Source organism: Corvus cornix, chromosome 3, assembly GCF_000738735.6.
Source record: "Corvus cornix cornix isolate S_Up_H32 chromosome 3, ASM73873v5, whole genome shotgun sequence".
NCBI classification, from domain to species: Eukaryota; Metazoa; Chordata; class Aves; order Passeriformes; family Corvidae; genus Corvus; species Corvus cornix.
Window position 1 is genome coordinate 50,779,657 of NC_047056.1, and position 17,063 is coordinate 50,796,719.

The window sequence follows — 17,063 nt, forward strand, 5'->3', positions numbered from 1 at the left end:
CTGTACCACAGAATCTCCAGAGAATGTCTTTGGCTGGCCATGGGCAAGTGGACATGATCAGACATGATCTCAGACATGATCAAATACCAGAAGAATTTGAAAACTATTTTTAAGATTATATTTGTGCGGTCAGCATCTTCTTATTCGAAGTCCTCAATAAAACCAAATGAAAGGACTGTTAATTGGCTGAAGTTTCAAAATCTGTAACGTGAATACCAACCTAAAATTTTATTAGCACTGGTTTGATTAAAAGTTTCAGAGATCTGTTATTAATCATACACAATATAGAGGCCCAAACCTCACAAGATGCCATGGTAGATCAGCACTAACTACTGCATAACAGTTGTGTTTCTTTGGGTCACTAGCGAAATGCATCTAACAGTTTGAGTGATAAAGGTGCCTTGCCACACAGCATCTTCAGAAAACACTAATGAGCACATTGCCTATTGTGCATTTTAGTATTGTGGCAGTAGTTTCTATAAGTAAGTATGTGTGGGCAGTAGGCAAACAACAGGCACCACCATCTTCTTCATCAAAATGTAATCCACAAAAGATTAAAAAACAGAGATTCTCTCCCCTCCCTCTTTCAGTCTTCAATTTCTGCCTCCATTTCCTGTGAGACAGGGAAGGAGTAGATCCCTTGCTTTTCCTTCAGGATCCCCACTGCAGATACCCACACTCTTTCTCATTTTAGAAAAATTAGTTATTCCTTGCCGTGTTAGTCCTTGGGTGCTTCATAAAACCAACCAAACAGAAAAGCTATAACACAGCAAGGGGTTTAACATACACTATTTAAAATGAAAGATACCATTTTTAATTGCAAAAAATGTCTCTTTCCATATCTTTGGTTTCCCCACTAAGGACAAAATATAAACTGCAGAAAAGTGTGCATTTTGTTGGAGAGCTGAAGCAGAAGTTGGAAAAGTGTAAATATAAAACCTGAGACAGCTGATGCTAGTTTTAAAATTATTTCTCTGAGTACTTTCACTATTTGTACCTGAAAACCTTTGAAAGTGGGCAGCTATAGCACCATCACAGCCACTTCAGTTCTGAACAGATCACGGGCTGTGTAACCTGACATCATGGCTTCAGAGTAACTTGCTTCCAGTGGTGAACCCTCACTTGAAGAGAACTGAAATGCAAGCCTGCATCCACAGTTCAGATTAGCACCATTTAAACTAAAACTACCAATTTATTTTTGGAAGAGCTTCTGAACGTATCATCCCACTAATAGGAGGTACACTGCAAATCAGATTTCCAACACTTAACTGGAGACACTACACAAATAAATACAGAGAAAACGATGCAGACTCTAAAAATAAATTTCTGTGCCGAAATACCATGGGTTTTCCCACACAGAAAATAAGCTGAGTAAATTTCATTCCTGAAACTTTCCAGTAGCTCTTAAGACAACAGTAAGAACAAGGCAAAGGAGTATCAGTAGTTAACTACTACTAAGCAAACAACCCTGCCACCTCAAGATAATTGATGAAACTACTGTGTATCCCAGCAGTTGCATTTTTACACTGTGCACAACAATCCACATTCAGCCTTGGGGTACAGATTTGTCCAGAAGACTGTTAATTACTGATATGTGCTATTACAGAATTGAAACAGGAGAGCATTTTTCATTATTAGTTAGTGAGAAAAGGGAAGGAGCCCAGTATTAGAAGTCTGGAAGAATCAGGTGTGAAATTTTATGCCAGCTCCAGGGCAGGGCTGACCCCTGGAGCAGAAGATTCCATTTAAGCATAAAGGAGATAGGAGATCATGGTCAATGTGAGTAAGTTTACACCTTCAGGAAAACCAGTCAATAAAACCACAGCAGTACTTTCCCAAAATTGGTATGCAGTATGCATGAAAAGGCTCTTCCTTTTTCCCATCCTGATGGATAATGACACAAGTAGTCCTAGACTCTGGTACCCTTTTAGGATGCTTTGATGCAGCATTAAAAAACTTTGATCCCAATTCACTTGAGCTAGACACAAGCACCACCTAACAGGATCCCTGCTTTGCCATCATGCAAGGAATTGTCTAAGCTGATGCACACCAAAATTTACATCTTTGTTTTTCAACCATAGTTTGAAGAACATACTTGTAACTAAAGCCATTAAAAGCACCTGACACATCCCACAATGTCTAATATCTGTACAGAGCACACACTCTGCTCCAAGAACAAATACATTATAACACTGTATTCTTATAAGGTTTTGAAAATACTCCTTTTTAAGTCAGGGCAATTAGCATCTTGCTCCTCTTTGGATTAATTAAACCTATCAGGAAAAGGTTAGCATCACACCCAGGAAAAAAATTGTGCTCACCTTCAGCTACTGGACATAAAGGAGTGTCTTTTTCTTGGATGTTATTAATTATTTACCCTAACATTGCCATCAGCATCTGCTTGGGGACCTGCTTGCTCCTCCCAAACAGCAGCTCACTGTTCCTGGTCTAGCCATAGCATTGTGTTTGCGGCAAATATCTGACGAACAAAAGGAGGGCCAGGTTGGTTAAAAGATACTGAGAACAACTATGAGGGATCATTCAGTTAGGCAGCATGCCAAACCTGCTTCAGAGATGCTACCCAGCTCCAAGTTTAATTAGCCCTTCCTGGAACACATCACAAAACTGCACAAAAATGCTTTTATAAATTTCTGTTGGTGCCTTTGGGCAATGGCAAATGTGCTCTGCAACCCTTGTGTGGGAAATTTCACTGTTCTTAAATTCCTTGTCAAACCACCTAAAGGACAATGAACAAATGACAGCACTAAACCAGAGGAGGAAAAGTTGCCCCATAGTCATTGTGGCTCAAATCAGAAATCAGTCAGACAGGAGATGAGACCTTTGGGATGAGCAGCACACGGCCACCGACCCCACAGAGAGCGGATAGCTGAGCACTGCCATAGAAAAGGCATCACAGTCAGATAATCTGTCTTTCAACCACACCATTTACAAGTTTTTTATATCTTCTCCAGCGACATCAGTTCATGCTCAGCTGGTGGGATCAGCCCTCACTGGTAATCTAGTCAGTCCCCAGTACACTGAGATATGGTTTCCAAGCAAATGCCAGGAGCTGCAGCCTGACAGCCACAAGCAGTGCTTTGGGGAATTCAGCCCTTAAATTAGTAATAGTCAGGCCCCAGCCTGCCTGGCCGAGTAGAGAAGACATGGGGAGGCTGATTAAGTACCCTTATGCTGGGACTGGAGAGGTGGCATCGTGGGGTTTCACATTTATTCTCTTCCAATGACTCCAAGTCAAAAGTGGTCAGCTCACAAGTCAGGCACTGTTTCTGTAACTGCTGTAATGGCAGGCACTGCTTGCAATCCAAAATTCAAGCTATGCCTTTCCAATCATGCTTTATCCCTATAATCCAGACTCCACACTGCCATTTATTGCAGCACCAATTGAGACAAAATTGCAATGAGCCACCTAAAGCATTTTTCTTATTAAAAAAAAAAAAAACCACAAGAAAACAACCCCTCTGCCCCAATTTCTGGTTAGGCATCAGAATGTCACCATTATTGTTTGGTTTGCACTGCATATTCTTAGAATAGATCAGACCCAATTTACCTGTCAACTGCTTATTTGCAATTTCTTAACTGTGCAACTCTTTGTGTCTCCTTTTGTGCCTTCCAATACAGTTTGAAAAATGTTTTTTAGGGAGGTTTTTTGCAACAATATGTTAATTAAAACAAAGGCTCTGACCCCCTCCCTTTCCTTTTAACTAGCCAATCTCTCAATCCCAGCTCTTCTGAGAGATACAGGAAATGCAAGCAAAATGCCATCTGTTGGCAGTGAGGTGGGACTAAGCCTTTAACATTGAAATATTCATTTTAGAAAAGCCAAGCAAAAAGATTTAATTGACTGACAAGACTGAGTTCTCTACATCACTGCAGATTCCAGGCCCAGTCCTGCACTTCTTTTCACAGTAGACGTATTTCCATTCGATCTGCCATTAACTCTTTCTAAGAAAGCGAAGAGCTGCCCTTGGGCCTTTGTCCTACCAAACCTACTGCCCCTTCAGCTTAAAAATTGCAACATGGGTCTTTGCTCTCCCTTCTAAAGAGAAATGAAGGGGAAGCAGAGAAAATAAACTCAAGGTAGACCTTGAGGGCTTTTTCAGGTCTTAGTCCAGTAAGCTTCCTTTGCATGTATCATATAATTTGTCCCTACTGTGCATACCTGCCTGCAGGACAGTGCTGCTCAGAGGCAGGAGACAGCCACCCCACAGCCCTGCAGAAGGAGATGCTCTACAGACCGTGATAAATGTCAGTCTGGGGGTGACAGGACAGAAATCACTTCATGTCTACTCCAGCCGGCACCTGCTGCCCAACAGAACTGCTGCACATCTGCTGAGAGTGGCTGCTGCCTCCACACAGCAAAAAGTAAGAGGAAAAACCAAGAAGTTGAGGGCATTTTTCTCAAGTCTCACTTTCAAGAAGATAAATTAAATATCATTAAACATCCTACTAAGTTAATCTGATGCCAGATAAATGCAGCAGGCCAGGCCACTACTGTTTACTTTTTGCTGTAGGTATTTTACACCAGTTAATCCACCTATGTCAAGGTTTTTATTTTTCACTCTAAGAAATCCAGTTCCATTCAAGACTCACCACCATCATCTACAAAGACTACATACTTGGAGCAAAACTGCATAAAACATAAAACCCAGCAAGTTTTGTACTCCTCTTGGATCTTCCAGCCTTGCTCCTATGAGAAGTGATTCCAGGCAGTGCAGGTGCATCCATCGGCACAGCAGGCAGACAAAGGCAGACGGCCACGTGCCAGCAGGGCTGCCTTCTGCAAATTACCAAACAAATTCAATACCAACTTGCATAGTAGTATTTTCACAAATATGCAGTCACCATGCAAGATGCAATCCTTTCTACTCAAATCCCTCTCACTTTTAAATACAGTGATTTAGATGGGGGAAAAAAACCCAGATCGCATGAACAAGCTCCGGCACCCTATCATTCTAAGATTTGTCCTCTGCAGACACCACTCTGCCAGTTCATTTTCTCTCTTCCATCACTAAGTAGCCTTCACTCTACTCCACTGTCTCCCATATGGTTAACATGAATGTGGCAATTAATATGCAATTAATAAAATGGTGCGATCAACTGCTTTTGTTCACAGCAGCAGCTGGCCTGCATGTTAGAGCGTAATTAGACAAATTAAGACATACCGCTTTTGTTTGCGGATGGACTGACAGCATCACTCACGCTTAAATGTCACTAAGCCTATTGGCATTTGGGTTTATTTTAAACGTGTCTTTCTTTATTAACACTACAAGGTATGAATAAACCAGATTTATATGCTGCCAGCTCCAATGCCAGCGAAGTTCAAGTTTGCTTTACCTCCGAGATGTTTGCACAAGCCAGCTGAGAGCTGAGGAGAGAAGTGATGTATTTCAGAGAATGAGCACCTTTTAAGTATCACAGCCCGTAGTGGCTCTGGATGGGTGAAAAAAACAGAGCTGATCTACAACTGTGTCCAAGTAGAGGTTTGAAACTCTTGAAAATCAAGCAACATGGGCATTTGTCAATGACATGTCATTGGATTAGGGCAGGGAAACAATTGAGGGCTAAAAATCTGTTGTAATTATCAGATTTTTTAATGCCATTTCCTTTGAAAGGTGTCAGTTTAGCCTAGGCAGGAGCTGTATGGAAGAAAAGGAGTTTCAGGGACAGTCCTGAGCTCTTTGGGAGCTGAGAATAGGAGCAAAAGACCCCCCCCTCCCTCCCCCCACTCTGGCAGAGCAGAGGGCCAGGGACCACAGCACCAGCTCCAAGCACCAGCAAATCCACACAACCCTGATGCCCCAGTGGGCAGAGGTGCTGGGGTAGGTGTCAGCGATGCTCTGCCAGCCTGTTCCCCCCACAGGCCTCTCCACAGGAGCTGCCATCCAGGAGCCAGACCCCTTTTCCTCTGCAGGGTCACCCAGCAGAAGCCCATGTCCCCATCACCACCAGTACACTGCATAGCCCATATTTTCCCCTCTGAGTACATAAAGGTCATCAAGACCACCATATAAATGGCAATATGATGTTTTAATCATTTCATTACCACCTACCATGGCCTCTGCAAAAGCAGCATTGGAGGCTACCTACATTCAAATTGGGGCAGCCCATATCATACACAAAGCACTGAACATGATACTTGATAAGTCAAAGTATTTGCAAGGCAACATACCCCTTTCCAAGGGGTCGTATACTGAAGCTTCTAGCTTCCCAGTAGTGGGAAAAAAGCCCAAAACAAGGGAAAGAACACACTCTGTGAGAAGCAGTTGGCACACGAAAAATAAGGTCGTGTCAAAGAAGCCTTTGAAGATTTTCACATTTAGTAGCAGCTAACAAGAAAAGGAGGATTTCAGCTGCAAGAGCACTGCAAATGTGCCAAGTGTCACAGAAACCCTCTACCACTGCAACCCTGCACACACAGGCACACAACCCAATTCAGGAGATGAGTGGAAGTCACCAACCTGCAGAGTCCTGGAAAATGGGCTCCAGAAGGGATGACACTAGTATCTGCCTTGTTAATCAGAAAATTTTCTTCTCTACTCCTCCAGCTCAAGAGAATACACTTAAAAGGTAACCAGGTTTCATAGCTGTATCACTTCATCATCATGTGCTGGCCTGGGGGATGGTGGGATGCAAGTAAGAATGGATTTTGATAATGCTCCCATAATCCGTTTCTGATTGTCAGTATGACTCCATTAGCCAGCTTGATAGAGGCCTCCTTTAAAACATTTGTGCCCTTTCTGTGGAGTTTCACATTCTCCTCACCACGTTTCTGCTTCAATATGAGTCTGATTTTCTTACAGCACTCAAAACCATTTCTTGACTTCACAAGCAACTCACAGTAAGATCTGCAAACAGCCTGCACCCAGCATCCATAAACCCCAGAAGGTTTAATCAAATTAAGCACTGAAGAACCTATTCAGTGTACCATTAACCACTATCCTCAGCCACAGGCTTTCCAATCTTACTTGTTCCACATGTGGATTTGCACTTACATTGCTCTAGCTCCTTAACTACAGCAGATACTCCCTTGCCCCAACTGCAAAAAACACTACACAAAAGATGTCCCTGAACTGTTTTTTCACACTCCTCCAGATGCACTTGAGTGGTGTTAATGAGGTCCATACCAAAACCTCACCACCTCTTCCTTGTGCTCCTGAGTACCACACACAGTTTCTTGTCTGCTCACAGAGAGGAATGTATGAAATGTCCACCACCAGCACCTCCTTGCACATCAAGCTCAGGTTCACACCTAACAGTGAGCAGTCAGACTAGCAAAGCGTTTTCTTTCAGCAAGGAAACTCAGCAAGACCTTCATATTCACGTTAGTGGTTCACTTAAGTGTTTTACAACCCAACATTACCATCTTTTGACTCATCATATTTCAAGTTCTTCTTCATCCCTCCCTTCATCCACAGCACTCTTGCATTTGATGCATGAAAAGACATAGGAGACCAAGCGCTGGACCTCCATGGCCCATCCAGAGAAGGACAGGCAGGGAGGTTTGTTTCCTATAGAACATGCAGAGAATGTGCAGCAAAGTGAGTAAAAAATGCAAGACTCATATTGAAACACACACCAGAAGAGCTGTTATTTATCCAAGGCCTGAAGTAATTTTGTCCAAATTGAGAAGTTCCCCTGCTTTGCAACATTACCATGGCTTGTTTTAGCCAAATGAACAAAACCTCCAAGAAAGCTCAGCAATAAGACATTAAGAACACATAGAAAAAAGCGGGGGGGGGGGAAAGAGGGGAAATCCCCCATTTTTTGTACATGCAATAAAGATGATATCCAATTTACTTTTTCTTTTCAAAACAAACCAGTTCCTGGCTTTATCTGATGCAATCCGACATGGGAGCTGTTACGGTGTGCGCTGCTACGGTATGAGCTGGACGCAGCAGATAAAACTGGCAATGAGGGTGGCCATCACTTGCATGAGGCTCTGTAAGTGGCTGTCCCAGCCATTCACCACACAGACTGAGTCCTTGTGTCACTTAGGGCACGAAAGGCCACAAAGGCTTGCTCAGTGCTCCGCACGGCCCAGAATTTGCAGAGATGGAAAGCCTTTGTTTCACACTGCTAAATGAGAAAGCAAAGAATGCATCTTCACAGTTTGCAAGGATTCTGGCTTTTTTTTTAAGTATAACATGTTTAAATTGGGAAATTTAAATCTCATAGCTATTGGAAGAGAAACCCAGAAAAAAGCCATAGCAAACAGTGGATAATAAAATACCCAGCTTGGTTCACAACATCCTATTAATTTATAAATAGATTTAGTTATTATTTCAAATTTTATGTTTTTCACAAAACACAAATCACACAGACAGGTCTCAGCTTTACACATAAGACAGAACTGTTGTCCTTAGAGAGAGTAATGAATAAAGAAGAAGAAAGCATTCTTTCATGAGCTAGCAGGCAACAAAACACTGAGAAAAAAAATCCCCATAACTGAAGCTACTGTTTAACAAACATTAGAAGTAATCTGATATTGCCACTGGCTTGCTCCTGCATCTGTAAAAGAAAGAAAAATCTCCCAAAATCTTTATCAAAACTTTATCATCACAAATAGCTGGCAAGAGCATACCACACCTTTAAACTTTGCAAATTTGATAAAATATCAAGTTGCAATGGGAACTGTAAGAGGCAGGTGATGCTCTAACCAGGAGGTGACAGCCTCCCACAGCAGCAGCCACTGCCAACAGTGCCTCACTGCCTCACATTTCAATTCAGGAGGCATTTAAACCAAACTAAACCAAGCCCTTGACATTTCTGCCAAACCTGGTCAGTGGAGTATCTCTGCTTAACGTTGCTGCAGGAAAACCAGCTAACAAACACTCAGTAGCCCTGGAGTCTGTCTGTAATGGTGAATGAACATGTGATGGTGACAGCCCCTACACCACTCTAATACTGCTTTTCTGGCAGGCAGACGGGCTGTTAAAGGATGTACTGCTGCACTCTGGCTGATTTTAATCCTACCCTGTCTATTTGCACTCAATCTGGCAGCAAAGAACAGCAGAAGAACAGCATCACAGATGCTGGAACAAGGCTGAGCTGGTAATGCAGAACTTTCACTTCACAATATGACTAATTTAACAGTTTTATCGGAATAGTTGCTAGAGCTTAAAAAAACCTCAAATCCTAAAATGGTAACCTGATTATTATGGCTGCTACATCATATCACAAGTATTTTGATTATTGATTATTTGGTAGCAGGAGCACCAGGACTACTGCTGCAAACTACTGAGATCCCCTCAGTGAGGATGCCCCCCCCGCCCATGAGGCAGTTCAAATAGTTTGACTGTATTATGTTTTCAAACAACCCTAACACTACTGGGAGCATTTTCTGTGGCGTGTATCAGCACTGTGAAACCTCTCCAAGTGCAGTTCTCATGATGCTGGATAAGGACCCCAAAGGGAGGCCTTTATCAACAGAGATAAAGCCCAGCCAATAATCCCCTGCTGTGCTCTGCAGTTATCACTTGACCTGGTCCCAGAAAGCACTTCCACTCTTAAACACTTTTGTTCCTTAAAATAAACATTAACAAAGTTTAAAGTGACAGAGTCTCCCTATGTCAAAGAGAAATAGTACCTGTCCCACCCATAACACTTTTAACTGATGGCTTAATTACTCTGCTATTCTTTTGTTTCTACGGACCGGGAATGAGTAAGAAAGGAGCCAGTGAGGCAGAGCTGGTGTCCCACATGCACACACTTGTACTGTGGTGGGACACCACCACTGAAGCACTAGAGGTTCTCCTAGGAAAAGTCAGGGCAGAAAGCAGGGTGACTGATTTTTGTCATTCACTGTTTCATTGAAAAATTTTCATTGAAACTCCGATGATTTGGAATTCAAAAAGAACAAATAAAATGTATGGGGTCACACCACACATCAGTGAAACTCAACATAAGGGATACAGCAATAAATTTGGTCTGAAACACGTGAAAGTTCATTGCTATGGACCAAAAATTACATTAAAAAGCTTTGGTAGATCACCAGTCAAAGAATTCAATTGCTTATATAAGTGCTGTACTATCAATCAACGAAATTACACACATGTGTACAATTTTTAAATTATCTTCTGAAAAGTTTTATAATTTTAAGTGCATTTTAGAGAGAAGGGGCACGAAGAGAAAAAGGAGGCAGGCTGCAGTGAGGGAACAAAGATTTCTGAGTACCTTACCCATGCTCCTCAATCCCATTTCCACACTCTGGAGATGCAGATTCAAACAGAGCGGTTGCTCACAATGCTCTGAGCAACACCTCCGAGGGTACTGCGAGAACCAGCCAACGTCACAACTTTGTAGGAATGAACTAACCCCTGTCACCCAGCAAGAAAGACAAATCCCAAATACACATACACACACCCCAGGCTGTCTGGGGCAGGAGGGACCATATTTTCTTCCGTAAGAGCACCCCTGGAGCTGCTTCCTAGTCTCTAACCTCTTCAGGGCTTCCCCAGGTCTGATAGTGACTATATAGTTTTACATAAAGGAAGAATTTTCATTTTCCCTCTGAATGAACCAGAATTAACCCTGTGCTCAAAAATATAAAAATTCTGCAGAAGTCATGGATTTTTCTTTCCATGGATTATATAAAATTACTTCCTCTTGGAAAAGGCCTGAAACAATCATGTAGTAAATCACACTCCTCCCACAGGAGGGGACATCAAATGAAGCTTGTTTAGTAATGAATGGAGAATATGGTAATTCAGAAAACAAAATACAGGTGGTTTTGCTAATCAGTGTTAGCATCATGTGGCAAGATGGGGATTTTTCAATTCCTGGTAATAACGAGCCATTGTCAGATAGTCAGTGTGAGACTAATGAGGAAAAGAAAAATCAATACAGTTGTAAATATACTCATTTACCTTTTTTTTTTCTTTTTTTTCAAAAAGACCTGGCACAAGATAGCCAGCCAGCTGGCTTTTGCAGGAAAAGCTTTCTTTGTCTTGTGAAATTTCTCCCTCATCACTCTTAAATAGACTTTTCTGAGCAACCATTCCACAAACAGCTGGGTGCCTTTGCTTAGGTGGTCAGAAAGGAAGGGAAGGCAGGCAATATGGCTAAAAACAAAACAGCTGAACATTACCACTGTCTGTCCTCTTCTCTCCTTATTTCCCATCTGTATTTGCCAGTGAAACTTGAAACTCTTCAGATTAAAAAAGGAGAGTCATCACAATTCAGGAATTCTTTCTTCTCACATTCAGAGGGAAAATAACCTTAGACCAAAGGTTATTCAAAAGCAGACTGGTTTTTTAAAATAAGTACTCATCAAGTGCATTAAGCACCTTTGGAGACTGTTAGACCTTTTTCTTATTTTTCCTGGCCTTTTTATCCACTGATTGTTCCTATGGCTTTCAATTAGAGTGCTACGTCAACAGCTCCACTCATCTAAAACAATAATTTTGCTGAAAAGGAGCATTATTGAACTGAAAGCGAGTGCTCAAGACCTCTCAAACACAGACATATCACATGCACAAAACAGTACCATCCTGTATCAACTTAGCAGCCCCATCAGATACAATATCTACATACACTGTCCTGAAGGGGAAATACGTTATTTTTATAAGAAAATTGTTCCCAATGCCTTCATCCTCTAAAAGAGCAGTAAGAGTATTTTCCTTGTTTATGTTTGTTTTATTTATTTATTTCCTCAATAATGATAACACAATACTAAATGACCAAAACAGCTAAAGAACAGGAACTGATCTTACTTGGCCAGAAGGAGTTGTTGTCTTTGCTCAGTAACTTTTTCTTGAGGCGCCCAGGCAGCTTGGTGTGAGTGTTGCCCATTTTGCTGGAATACAGCGGGATGAGTTCCTCCTCCTCCTCATCGTTGCAGCTGGGCTGCCACTTGCTCCTGCCGAAGCACCCGACCATGGGGTCAGCGGGCAGGCAGTGCACATAGGCGATCATTGTGAGATGCTGCTCTCAAGGATGTCCCTGCTGTCCCCAATGGCTAGCTCCGAGCAGAAGGGAGTGGCCTGCTCATAACCCTTGAGTGGACGCATTCAAAAGGCTGGGGAGGAAAAGATGTTCTCCTCCTTCGTACTTAGGCAAGCTAAGCTATTTGGATATCCTGAAAACTGTTTGAAATAGGATTCTCTAAATCCTTAAAAAAGAAGGAAAACAACAAAAAAATCAAGCACCTGGTTAAGCAGCTCACTGTAGCTACTGGCTGCCCTGTTCCTGCCCTCCTCCTGCCCGCAGCTCACAGACACAAGCAGGAAAATAGAGGCTGCGGAGAGCTGGGAAACCCGGCCACTTGCCACAGACCTTGGCCTACTCCCTCTCTGCTTCCTCTCCAGTCTGTGGCTTCTCTTAAGCCTTATCCCTGATTATTCACCACTCTCTGAACAACAGGTACTACAGCCACACACAGATGGCCATATCCAAGAAGCTTATTTAAAGCTGAGTTGCTGTAATTGCTGTGACACTGGCAGCTACAGAACAATAACTGGGCAGGCATGTGCCAAGAGGAAGAACACATACCTTCTTCTAGGATGCAAAAGCAGGAAAAAACATACACACCAAAAAAAAAAAAGAGCAAAGTGTTGCGATTCCAGTATTTGGCTTTTATTAAAGAAGCTCCCTTTCGAAGTTCGAACCATAATGACTGTCACCAAGACAGCAGCTTCCAGGTTAGACTACAACACAAAGCATAAGCAGTTATCGGCTTGCCTGCAGTACAGCATAAATACATACATCCTCACAATGCCTCTACAGCATAGCCATTATTCCTGTTTAAAGATGAAGCATAGTCTCAAAGGGATTTAGTAACCTGCCCACAAAGTGGAAAAGCCAGGATTAGAGTCGAGGTATTCTCAGTTCTTTAGCCTCATCCACAAGTCACTAATCCGTGGGGCTTCTCCCAAATACTGCACTACTAAGCAAGTTTCCATTCTGCTAATGGTCCCACAGTGTTCTTCTCTGGGATTCAGGAAGACTGTCCTTCCTAGGCTTTTGAATTGGCTGTAACAGCACAGTCAGACTGGGAGAGCAAGGAAAATGTCACATGAAGAGAGCACTTGGCATAAACTGCTGTCTTCAGCAATTTTTAAAGTTTTATGTTGTTTGAAAGATTACATGGGAGAATATTTGTTTATAAAAATGGGAAGATATCAAAACCCTGAGTAAAGTACAGTGAAGAACAATTCTTAGTCTGCTTTCTTAACTGTTCTTTATAAATGCTTTGGTGGCAGCCCATACCATTCATGGAAGTGGCTGCTCTCTATATAGGAGCAAAATGTAAGTACCTACACATAATAAAAAAGGCTTTATGTGCTATTTCTATTACAGCTGCAATAACCTTTTGGTCAGGAAGAAAAAAAATCCCAAGCCCACTGTTTTAGAAAAACAACACAGAGATGCACATCTCCTCTTTCCCCCTGACACACACACACATCTCCTGCTGCCTCAGTGCTGCTGCTGCCTGCACTGGCAGCTGCAGCCTGGGAGCAGGGTGTACACACCAGCTGCCCACAGGCACTGCACCAGCGTGGCATCAACCTCCAGAGACACAAAACACAGAGCACCATCCAGCACAAACTGTCTGCAACACTGACTCAACAGTGCTGGCAAAGCATAGAAAGTTTACGAAAAACTGGCTAGTTTGGTGAGGGGGTTTTGTTTATTTGGGGTTTTTTGTTTAACATCCTGTTACTCTGCACAGCAATCTGAGTAAATAATTTTCACTATAAAGCATTTCATACACATCTCACATGACTGAATCTCAGCAAACTTGCAAGTAGATGAAAACAGGTCTTATAATGAACTGTGCAGATACGTTTAATAAATAGGGATGAAACAAGCCCTGCCTGCAATTCTACATTTTTTGAGAACTGCAAAAATCTGGATGGAAAGGGGAAAATGTGCCAAGAGCAAGGGCAATAGCTGTTGGTACCACTGGCTTGTCTGTATAGACAGCAGAAACTCACTGGCAAATGCTGAATGCTGGCAAACAGGCCTTTGAGGCAAATACAAATTTACAAAGCCAAGTACATCTACTCATCAGACTATGAGAAAGACAAACTGTGATTAACATTAACAGAGCTCAATTCACTCATCAACTGCGCTGATATTCTTGTGTCTGCCAGAATAAATGAATGTCTAGACAGTCCTCCTGGGTGGAATGAAACCCCAAGAGTGCTGTCAGTGAACCAGTTCATAAGAAGGCCCTGTTAATGCCTCCCTAATGGGACAGTACCTCTATAACCCACTTGTCTGGTCACTGTGCCTGCTGTCTCACCCTTTCAATTCCCTGTGATTATCAGGGTCCTGGGAAGAGTCACTGTCACAGATACGATGCACAAAACTTCAGAGCAATACCAGGCTATTGATAAAAGTGTGCACTTGGACATGCATTTATTGCTCCTGCAGACAGGAACAGTATCTTTTATTACATAAGAATACAGGTGGATTTCAGTTATGGATTTTTTTTTTACTTTAACAACTCAAAATCACACTATCAGATTACATTTCTAAAGGATACTGGCTGATGTTTGCATGCAGTCTTTCTATCCCTACACAATCATACTGGAGTTACTTGATCTACACACCAAACCAGTATTATCAGGTAACATGGAGTACAAACCCAGGGGCAAGAAGACAGGGGACACCAACAAAATTCAGTGTTCAGCAGACTCCCATGCTCCCAAACACTTATCAAGATGACACAAGATAACATATTGCCCTGGAGTCCCCATGACATTTACCATGCACTTCTCTAGACTACAGACGTACTCAATTATCCATGTTTCCAATGCATGCTCACGAATAAGGCTGATGCACAATAATGGGATCATGGATGAAATCGAGTTTAACAAGTATATTTACCATATGGCAGGCATTAATGTCCCCACAAGTTTTTTACTTGAAGAATAAATCTGTTCTTCCCTGAAGCCTGGAAGACCTTGGTAACATAAATGATAAAAAATTTGGTGATGGTTATGGTCTCAGCTATTAGCAAATGTAAAACCATAAAGTGTTGCCAAGATGTACCATGGTCATGTGAGAAAGATACTGTGTACATTGCCTCTTCACCTCCCCCCAAAAATCCTGTAAAAAAAACCCAGTTATTTTATGCTATGTCTATATGGAGCAAGAACCTAAGTTTGATAAAGTCAAAATTCTATCACAAAACTTTTGATTAAACTTCACGTATTCTACTGCAGCTGTAGTGCGGCTTTTTTTTTTCAAATACACAAAAGTGAGGCTGTTCATTTTTCACAGCCTTGAGCTATCTTTTATAGAAAGATTTCCCAAAAGTAACATTTTATTTCCTTTATTATTCTTTTTCATGCAGTTTAAAAATGGAACTATTAGTAATGCAAGTATGAATGCTCTGAGCAGGCTGTTAAATGTGCATATTTATCAGCATATTTCGTTTTTGCTAAACCAACTCCTCACACTCAGGCTCTATTAGAGAGAGCTTGAATCATTAGGAATAATTACAGAAAACATTTATTTCCTTATATTGGAAACAATGTTTGGTCTAAACAAAAAAGATCATTAATAGTTTGACAGGACTCACAAAACTGTGACTAACTCAGGTGTGAAAGAAACAAAATTATAAAGAAAAAACAACCAAAGAAAACATTATCCCTTGTATTAGACAAGCATATGTGGTCCTGAGCTCTGAGATCAGCAATGATACTGATGAATATTACACATAGGAGTTTAAAAAATATATAGGATACATCTATTGGGAACTTGGGGGATATGGAATCACAAAGGATTGTAATGTCAGCCCTACTCTGGCATTAAGATAATCTTTATAAATAGGCTACATAAGGAATTATATCATCAGTCTTTATGTACAATTTGTAGATCCTCTGGATAGAAGGCAATATGCACCATGAAGTGAAATAACAGCACTTTTATGGACACCTTGCACAACAAAACCATCAAATGAAGTAATTCCTGATGCAAGCCCAGCAGCCAAACTGGAAATTAAAGACAGCCCTTAGAAATCCACGGGGATAAACTTTGCCCTAATTAGACACTGATTCTATTTTTAGCAGTGATGGATTGATGTATTCTGGGCTTTTTGGATAAGCAGCTGGAGCTTTTAAATTGTACTTAAGTAGTTATTTTTAAAACAAACAGGTAAAAAATAATATTTATATATTAAACATATTTCATCAGACCATATAGCATTAACTAAGCCTTAAAATAATACTCTCAGAGAGAAGTATCCTCCTTTTATAGATGGACAACTCAAGACACAGCAAGAATCAGCACATGTCCTTCATGGTGGAGCACCCAGTATCCTTTGGAACTGGAAATGGCTAGACTGGACATGGGATGTCCTGCTCTCCTGGCCTGTGCACGTACCTTTCCTCTTTCCTGTGCATATAGTGTGTGTGGAGTCTTAACTCATGTTCCTTTAACACAAATACAGCATATAAAAGCTAAAGAATTTCAAAACAAAGAGAAAACAACCCCCACCTTGAGGTATTGTAAATTTGCTTTTTAACTGAACACGAAATCTCTCAAACAGGAAGCGAGCAGGAGGTATCAGCTTTACAGTGTTTAAAGCAAGCCCAGCATTTGAAGACCTTGTACAGTACTTGCAGACATCAGGGTGCAAGGGACATGAAAGGGACCCAGGGTGGCAGGGATGCACACAAAGCTTTGTGATGTTCCAAAAAGCTCTCTTCATTTGGCCATATTCAGGCTCTCCAGCATTAGTTCTATCCCCTACTACTTTCATGGATGTATTTTTATCCTATGCTTGTGATCACACTGTATCTATGAGCTTTTAGCTCTTTTAAAAATTTTTTTAAGGATATAAGTAATAAGGTATGTGCAGCTTAAAGAGCTTGACTGGCATGGCAGGTAAAAGCAGTCCTAACAAGTAAATATGCTTTGTAAAAAGCTACAGCAAGTGTCCCTGGCAACTGTGTACCTAACAAACTGGAGGCAAATCCCTGAATGATGGGGCATTTGGCTGGCTTAATTCCTGGTACCCAAATAGTCGCTCCCAGCTTCAAGGTGTCATCCTTAGGCAACCTCAGCCCTCTGCAAGGACACTGAATCTGCAA

At 41.6% G+C, this 17,063-nt stretch overlaps 1 protein-coding gene across 8 annotated transcripts in view; it reads right to left on the bottom strand.

Moving 5' to 3' along the window:
• The window catches only part of NHSL1 (NHS like 1), a 184,107-nt gene that overhangs the window by 64,569 nt on the left and 102,475 nt on the right, over positions 1–17,063 (bottom strand). Inside the window, exon 1 of one of the 8 annotated variants that reach the window (XM_019288236.3) lies at positions 11,733–12,248. The exons of the other annotated variants lie outside the window; for them this stretch is intronic. Coding sequence (XP_019143781.3) covers positions 11,733–11,934 — 202 coding nt within the window. The 5' untranslated portion in view covers positions 11,935–12,248. Of the gene's footprint in view, positions 1–11,732; positions 12,249–17,063 lie in introns of those variants that run through there. 8 annotated transcript variants of the gene reach the window in all.